This window comes from Nanorana parkeri, unplaced genomic scaffold (genome assembly GCF_000935625.1).
Source record: "Nanorana parkeri isolate BGI_ZX_2015 unplaced genomic scaffold, ASM93562v1 scaffold2280, whole genome shotgun sequence".
Taxonomy (NCBI): domain Eukaryota; kingdom Metazoa; phylum Chordata; class Amphibia; order Anura; family Dicroglossidae; genus Nanorana; species Nanorana parkeri.
Genome location: NW_017308548.1, coordinates 84,058 through 93,170, shown reverse-complemented (window position 1 = coordinate 93,170; position 9,113 = coordinate 84,058). Strand labels below are relative to the sequence as shown.

Below are 9,113 nucleotides of genomic sequence, written 5' to 3'. Positions count from 1 at the left end.
GGGGGGGACACGCTCGCCAGCGCCTCCTGTCCTATTCTATACTAGCAACGGGGTCACTTTAAGGTATTACAACGATTTGTATATAAAGCAAAGACATATTATTTTTTAAATTTTTGGAAAGGGCCGGGAAGGGGAAGTTCCCTGGAATGTTTTGGTCATCATGTCGGGTAGATTTATCTTCACTTCCTGTCTCTAAGGAAATCTCATAGTGAGGGGGGAATGCCTCTCTCAGACATACGTCACTAGAACTAATGAACGAAGATTTACCCTCCCCCCCTATTCATAATGACCGATACAAATAAAAGGGGGGACTCTCCTGTGCAGGGCTGTCCCTAAGGTATTCACCACCTGAGGCTACGAGCTCTTAGCAACCGGGGACACTGTACTCACAGTACTGTCCTCACTCCTTCATGCCCTGTACTCACAGTACTGTCCTCTCTCCTTCACGCCCTGTACTCAGAGTACTGTCCTCACTCTTCACGCCCTGTACTCACAGTACTGTCCTCTCTCCTTCACGCCCTGTACTCAGAGTACTGTCCTCACTCTTCACGCCCTGTACTCACAGTACTGTCCTCTCTCCTTCACGCCCTGTACTCAGAGTACTGTCCTCACTCTTCACGCCCTGTACTCACAGTACTGTCCTCTCTCCTTCACGCCCTGTACTCAGAGTACTGTCCTCACTCTTCACGCCCTGTACTCACAGTACTGTCCTCTCTCCTTCACGCCCTGTACTCAGAGTACTGTCCTCACTCTTCACGCCCTGTACTCACAGTACTGTCCTCTCTCCTTCACGCCCTGTACTCAGAGTACTGTCCTCACTCTTCACGCCCTGTACTCACAGTACTGTCCTCTCTCCTTCACGCCCTGTACTCAGAGTACTGTCCTCACTCTTCACGCCCTGTACTCACAGTACTGTCCTCTCTCCTTCACGCCCTGTACTCAGAGTACTGTCCTCACTCTTCACGCCCTGTACTCACAGTACTGTCCTCTCTCCTTCACGCCCTGTACTCAGAGTACTGTCCTCACTCTTCACGCCCTGTACTCACAGTACTGTCCTCTCTCCTTCACGCCCTGTACTCAGAGTACTGTCCTCACTCTTCACGCCCTGTACTCACAGTACTGTCCTCTCTCCTTCACGCCCTGTACTCAGAGTACTGTCCTCACTCTTCACGCCCTGTACTCACAGTACTGTCCTCTCTCCTTCACGCCCTGTACTCAGAGTACTGTCCTCACTCTTCACGCCCTGTACTCACAGTACTGTCCTCTCTCCTTCACGCCCTGTACTCAGAGTACTGTCCTCACTCTTCACGCCCTGTACTCACAGTACTGTCCTCTCTCCTTCACGCCCTGTACTCAGAGTACTGTCCTCACTCTTCACGCCCTGTACTCACAGTACTGTCCTCTCTCCTTCACGCCCTGTACTCAGAGTACTGTCCTCACTCTTCACGCCCTGTACTCACAGTACTGTCCTCTCTCCTTCACGCCCTGTACTCAGAGTACTGTCCTCACTCTTCACGCCCTGTACTCACAGTACTGTCCTCTCTCCTTCACGCCCTGTACTCAGAGTACTGTCCTCACTCTTCACGCCCTGTACTCACAGTACTGTCCTCTCTCCTTCACGCCCTGTACTCAGAGTACTGTCCTCACTCTTCACGCCCTGTACTCACAGTACTGTCCTCTCTCCTTCACGCCCTGTACTCAGAGTACTGTCCTCACTCTTCACGCCCTGTACTCACAGTACTGTCCTCTCTCCTTCACGCCCTGTACTCAGAGTACTGTCCTCACTCTTCACGCCCTGTACTCACAGTACTGTCCTCTCTCCTTCACGCCCTGTACTCAGAGTACTGTCCTCACTCTTCACGCCCTGTACTCACAGTACTGTCCTCTCTCCTTCACGCCCTGTACTCAGAGTACTGTCCTCACTCTTCACGCCCTGTACTCACAGTACTGTCCTCTCTCCTTCACGCCCTGTACTCAGAGTACTGTCCTCACTCTTCACGCCCTGTACTCACAGTACTGTCCTCTCTCCTTCACGCCCTGTACTCAGAGTACTGTCCTCACTCTTCACGCCCTGTACTCACAGTACTGTCCTCTCTCCTTCACGCCCTGTACTCAGAGTACTGTCCTCACTCTTCACGCCCTGTACTCACAGTACTGTCCTCTCTCCTTCACGCCCTGTACTCAGAGTACTGTCCTCACTCTTCACGCCCTGTACTCACAGTACTGTCCTCTCTCCTTCACGCCCTGTACTCAGAGTACTGTCCTCACTCTTCACGCCCTGTACTCACAGTACTGTCCTCTCTCCTTCACGCCCTGTACTCAGAGTACTGTCCTCACTCTTCACGCCCTGTACTCACAGTACTGTCCTCTCTCCTTCACGCCCTGTACTCAGAGTACTGTCCTCACTCTTCACGCCCTGTACTCACAGTACTGTCCTCTCTCCTTCACGCCCTGTACTCAGAGTACTGTCCTCACTCTTCACGCCCTGTACTCACAGTACTGTCCTCTCTCCTTCACGCCCTGTACTCAGAGTACTGTCCTCACTCTTCACGCCCTGTACTCACAGTACTGTCCTCTCTCCTTCACGCCCTGTACTCAGAGTACTGTCCTCACTCTTCACGCCCTGTACTCACAGTACTGTCCTCTCTCCTTCACGCCCTGTACTCAGAGTACTGTCCTCACTCTTCACGCCCTGTACTCACAGTACTGTCCTCTCTCCTTCACGCCCTGTACTCAGAGTACTGTCCTCACTCTTCACGCCCTGTACTCACAGTACTGTCCTCTCTCCTTCACGCCCTGTACTCAGAGTACTGTCCTCACTCTTCACGCCCTGTACTCACAGTACTGTCCTCTCTCCTTCACGCCCTGTACTCAGAGTACTGTCCTCACTCTTCACGCCCTGTACTCACAGTACTGTCCTCTCTCCTTCACGCCCTGTACTCAGAGTACTGTCCTCACTCTTCACGCCCTGTACTCACAGTACTGTCCTCTCTCCTTCACGCCCTGTACTCAGAGTACTGTCCTCACTCTTCACGCCCTGTACTCACAGTACTGTCCTCTCTCCTTCACGCCCTGTACTCAGAGTACTGTCCTCACTCTTCACGCCCTGTACTCACAGTACTGTCCTCTCTCCTTCACGCCCTGTACTCAGAGTACTGTCCTCACTCTTCACGCCCTGTACTCACAGTACTGTCCTCTCTCCTTCACGCCCTGTACTCAGAGTACTGTCCTCACTCTTCACGCCCTGTACTCACAGTACTGTCCTCTCTCCTTCACGCCCTGTACTCAGAGTACTGTCCTCACTCTTCACGCCCTGTACTCACAGTACTGTCCTCTCTCCTTCACGCCCTGTACTCAGAGTACTGTCCTCACTCTTCACGCCCTGTACTCACAGTACTGTCCTCTCTCCTTCACGCCCTGTACTCAGAGTACTGTCCTCACTCTTCACGCCCTGTACTCACAGTACTGTCCTCACTCCTTCACGCCCTGTACTCAGAGTACTGTCCTCACTCTTCACGCCCTGTACTCACAGTATTGTCCTCAGTCCTTCACTCCCTGTACTCACAGTACTGTCCTCAGTCCTTCACGCCCTGTACTCACAGTATTATCCACAGTCCTTGATGCTCTGCACAGTACTCACAGTAACACTCACAGTACTATCCTCAGGCCGTGGCACCCTGCACTCTGAACTGACAATACTGTGGGGGGGGCTGAGTGACACCATGAGTTGTATGGTGTCACCAGTAAATATCAGTCGGTTTTCAATACTGCTTGCTGGACAACTGGACCCTGGACAGAATTCAAACTCGGTGCCGCACATCTATCCAGGTCCATGTGGTAAATGGCTGTTCCATGTTCATACAGTAAGTCTACGGTGGACTTCCCGTTTAAGGATCTTGAGTTTGCAAGTCCACATTCTGAGCGGGGAACATTATTTGTTTCCTGGTCCCCAATGGAGGATTCCCCAGATGGACCCAACATAGAACCAATGGAGAACTGACCGGCAACCCAGATCATGTGTAGCGAGTTCTGCCAGATGGTTTGGTTCCGGCCCTCGTATATGTCGTGCCTCTTCTCCATGGTGATGGACTCCACCAGGAGGAAAATCAGGAACCACAGGTACGAAGCCGAGTGGAGGAGGAACTTTATTACCGGGATTTTCAGGACTCGCCCCACCTGGATGACGGACATACAATTAGTAGAGACGCCATTCTAGGCGAAGAGACAAGAATGTTTACACCAAAAGCGGAAGCTCCTCACCAATGAGAAGGCGGTTAGACGTACGATGAGGGGCCGAGGTCAACTTCACCCCATGTGATCAGTAGATTCAGATATACAGGCCGCTGCATGTTCCTTCAAGGTTGGTCCTTTAATGTGATGGGCAGTTTCCTTCAAGACAAGCTTGGGGCCACTCCAAAGTCCCCACTCAAGCTTGGCTCCACCCCCTCCCAAATCTAGAGCCTTCTGGTTGGCCCTTTATTGTGATGGGCAGTTTCCTTCAAGAGAAGCTTGGGGCCACTCCAAAGTCCCCACTCAAGCTTGGCTCCACTCCCTCCCAAATCCTGAGCCTTCTGGTTGGTCCTTTAATGTGATGGGCAGTTTCCTTCAAGACAAGCCTGGAGCCACTCCAAACCCCCTACTCACGCTTGGCTCCACCCCCTCCCACATACAGAGCCTTCTGGTTGGCCCTTTATTGTGATGGGCAGTTTCCTTCAAGACAAGCTTGGGGCCACTCCAAAGTCCCCACTCAAGCTTGGCTCCACCCTCTCCCACATACAGAGCCTTCTGCTTGGTCCTTTAATGTGATGGGCAGTTTCCTTCAAGACAAGCCTGGAGCCACTCCAAACCCCCTACTCACGCTTGGCTCCACCCCCTCCCACATACAGAGCCTTCTGGTTGGCCCTTTATTGTGATGGGCAGTTTCCTTCAAGACAAGCTTGGAGCCACTCCAAACCCCCCACCCATGCTTGGCTCCACCCCCTCCCACATCCAGAGCCTTCTGCTTGGTCCTTTATTGTGATGGACAACCACTCTGACCCAGAAAGAGGCTCAGGAATTATGGGAAGTAGTCTGACTTTATTTTAGCAAATATGGAGATCTGAATGTAACGTCAGCTGGCTGTAGCTCCCGGTCTGCTGATCACTTTGGCATGCCGTTTTTTCCTGAATGCGCTCAATTATTAATTACATCTTATGTTCGGGTTGGATTATCTCAGCTGTGACAGGTTGGGTTTAATCATCACTGTGAATCTGAATTTGCCTCATCCTACACACCGGGGGCCATGGAGGGGATTGGAGGAACACCGGAATCACATGATTTGGAGGGGCGTCCCAATACTTTTGGCAATATAGTGTGTATGTTTAAACATTAAAAGGAACTCTGGGCCTCATATCAGTACGTTGGTACGTTGGCACAATAATTGTATAATGTATGAATGAGAGATATGAGATACTATAGTATTCTGTTCCCAGCACTGTAATCGTGTCTCCAATACCGATCACTGGTCTGATCGTATCTATCAATGTATGATAGGATGGAAGTATGCAATGATGGAACAATAGAACGATGGAACGATGTTTCCAGGTCATAGATACGAATGGGGTCTATTAACAAAGCTGCCGAGGGCAGCCGAGTGAATGACCGATCAGAAGTGAAGTGAGGTGAACACCGTTCGGCTATTCACTTCAGGCCTCGGCCGGGATCGGGAGCTGTACGGGCTATTGTGAATAGCCCGTACAGCACCCCCTCGGTTCTCCTGAACCGAAGGGGTCCGTCGGGCCGAAGCTAGCCGAAGGATCGGCCGAAGCTACGGCCAGATCCTTCGGCAGCTTCGTGAATAGACCCCTTTGTATCCATTTCTGTAGCATTTTCTTGTGTGGAGAAACACTGCCACCTGCTGGTGACTCTCCGATATTTCCTCTCCTATGTCATGTCACAATGAAACTCACCCAAACTTTCATTTTTAAAGCAGAACTTTATCATTTATACTGCAGAAGACACACACTACACTCTTCAATCTTCTTCCCTACCTTCTGATGGCAGGAGGCTGTTTTTAAACATCCTTTCCCCTCGCCCCTGCACGCGCACAAGCGGGAAACTATACACATTGTTAACAGCCGCCCAAGGCTGTGGCATACAAGCGTTCAGGAGGCTATAGAGTTGCCCCGATCGCTTGTATGGTACTGGGGAGTGGGTCACTTGTATGGTACTGGGGAGTGGGTCACTTGTATGGTACTGGGGAGTGGGCCCATGTATGTTACTGTGGAGTGGGTCACTTGTATGGTACTGGGGAGAGGGTCACTTGTATGGTACTGGGGAGTGGGTCACTTGTATGGTACTGGGGAGTGGGTCACTTGTATGGTACTGGGGAGTGGGTCACTTGTATGGTACTGGGGAGTGGGTCACTTGTATGGTACTGGGGAGTGGGTCACTTGTATGGTACTGGGGAGTGGGTCACTTGTATGGTACTGGGGAGTGGGTCACTTGTATGGTACTGGGGAGTGGGTCACTTGTATGGTACTGGGGAGTGGGTCACTTGTATGGTACTGGGGAGTGGGTCACTTGTATGGTACTGGGGAGTGGGTCACTTGTATGGTACTGGGGAGTGGGTCACTTGTATGGTACTGGGGAGTGGGTCACTTGTATGGTACTGGGGAGTGGGTCACTTGTATGGTACTGGGGAGTGGGTCACTTGTATGGTACTGGGGAGTGGGTCACTTGTATGGTACTGGGGAGTGGGTCACTTGTATGGTACTGGGGAGTGGGTCACTTGTATGGTACTGGGGAGTGGGTCACTTGTATGGTACTGGGGAGTGGGTCACTTGTATGGTACTGGGGAGTGGGTCACTTGTATGGTACTGGGGAGTGGGTCACTTGTATGGTACTGGGGAGTGGGTCACTTGTATGGTACTGGGGAGTGGGTCACTTGTATGGTACTGGGGAGTGGGTCACTTGTATGGTACTGGGGAGTGGGTCACTTGTATGGTACTGGGGAGTGGGTCACTTGTATGGTACTGGGGAGTGGGTCACTTGTATGGTACTGGGGAGTGGGTCACTTGTATGGTACTGGGGAGTGGGTCACTTGTATGGTACTGGGGAGTGGGTCACTTGTATGGTACTGGGGAGTGGGTCACTTGTATGGTACTGGGGAGTGGGTCACTTGTATGGTACTGGGGAGTGGGTCACTTGTATGGTACTGGGGAGTGGGTCACTTGTATGGTACTGGGGAGTGGGTCACTTGTATGGTACTGGGGAGTGGGTCACTTGTATGGTACTGGGGAGTGGGTCACTTGTATGGTACTGGGGAGTGGGTCACTTGTATGGTACTGGGGAGTGGGTCACTTGTATGGTACTGGGGAGTGGGTCACTTGTATGGTACTGGGGAGTGGGTCACTTGTATGGTACTGGGGAGTGGGTCACTTGTATGGTACTGGGGAGTGGGTCACTTGTATGGTACTGGGGAGTGGGTCACTTGTATGGTACTGGGGAGTGGGTCACTTGTATGGTACTGGGGAGTGGGTCACTTGTATGGTACTGGGGAGTGGGTCACTTGTATGGTACTGGGGAGTGGGTCACTTGTATGGTACTGGGGAGTGGGTCACTTGTATGGTACTGGGGAGTGGGTCACTTGTATGGTACTGGGGAGTGGGTCACTTGTATGGTACTGGGGAGTGGGTCACTTGTATGGTACTGGGGAGTGGGTCACTTGTATGGTACTGGGGAGTGGGTCACTTGTATGGTACTGGGGAGTGGGTCACTTGTATGGTACTGGGGAGTGGGTCACTTGTATGGTACTGGGGAGTGGGTCACTTGTATGGTACTGGGGAGTGGGTCACTTGTATGGTACTGGGGAGTGGGTCACTTGTATGGTACTGGGGAGTGGGTCACTTGTATGGTACTGGGGAGTGGGTCACTTGTATGGTACTGGGGAGTGGGTCACTTGTATGGTACTGGGGAGTGGGTCACTTGTATGGTACTGGGGAGTGGGTCACTTGTATGGTACTGGGGAGTGGGTCACTTGTATGGTACTGGGGAGTGGGTCACTTGTATGGTACTGGGGAGTGGGTCACTTGTATGGTACTGGGGAGTGGGTCACTTGTATGGTACTGGGGAGTGGGTCACTTGTATGGTACTGGGGAGTGGGTCACTTGTATGGTACTGGGGAGTGGGTCACTTGTATGGTACTGGGGAGTGGGTCACTTGTATGGTACTGGGGAGAGGGTCACTTGTATGGTACTGGGGAGTGGGTCACTTGTATGGTAGTACTGGGGAGTGGGTCACTTGTATGGTACTGGGAAGTGGATCACTTGTATGGTACTGGGGAGTGGGTCACTTGTATGGTACTGGGGAGAGGGTCACTTGTATGGTACTGGGGAGTGGGTCACTTGTATGGTACTGGGGAGTGGGTCACTTGTATGGTACTGGGAAGTGGATCACTTGTATGGTACTGGGGAGTGGGTCACTTGTATGGTACTGGGGAGTGGGTCACTTGTATGGTACTGGGAAGTGGATCACTTGTATGGTACTGGGGAGTGGCTATCCCAGGCTCTGCTGCCATCTGTACGGGTCTGGGACCAGCACGTCAGGTCTCTGTGGCAGGATCTGAGGGAGCACAGCACATGTCCAGCAGCCTTGCTCCCCTCCAATCACTGGACCTGGAACTCATGTGTATTACATCACTTCCAGTTTCAATCTGTAGTTTTTTTATGGCTGCTGTGGCTGGAGAAGAAGCTGGAGAAGCAGATCTGTGCTTCATTGGCATCTTTGGGGTCTATAGGTGACATTAGGGGTCTAATAGACCCCTGATGTCTCCATAAACAGGACCTGTCACTGTATCTGTGCTATCACATAGGGGGATTGATAGCCCCTATGTGATAGCAATAAAGGTAAACTGACTTGTTACAACTCCCACTATTAGACCCACACTGTAAGATCTTTTCCGGAGTGCAGAAGTACCCGGCACAACGTCTCTGCCAACCTGCTGGACGTGTACCAGCCTGACGGGAAATATAAATCTTTCTTATGGTTAAACTTAAACCTTTTAAGGCTTTCCATAATTGTGACCTGCCCCCCCCCCCCTCTATAAACTAAGATGTCCCACACTCCCCCACCCC

At 51.9% G+C, this 9,113-nt stretch overlaps 1 protein-coding gene across 1 annotated transcript in view; it reads right to left on the bottom strand.

The window, feature by feature from the left end:
* LOC108801288 (short transient receptor potential channel 2-like) overlaps positions 1–9,113 on the bottom strand; it is a 65,525-nt gene that overhangs the window by 25,312 nt on the left and 31,100 nt on the right. Inside the window, exon 16 of the mRNA XM_018573222.1 lies at positions 4,002–4,180. Within this exon, the coding sequence (XP_018428724.1) occupies positions 4,002–4,180 (179 nt within the window). The remainder of the gene's footprint in view (positions 1–4,001; positions 4,181–9,113) is intronic.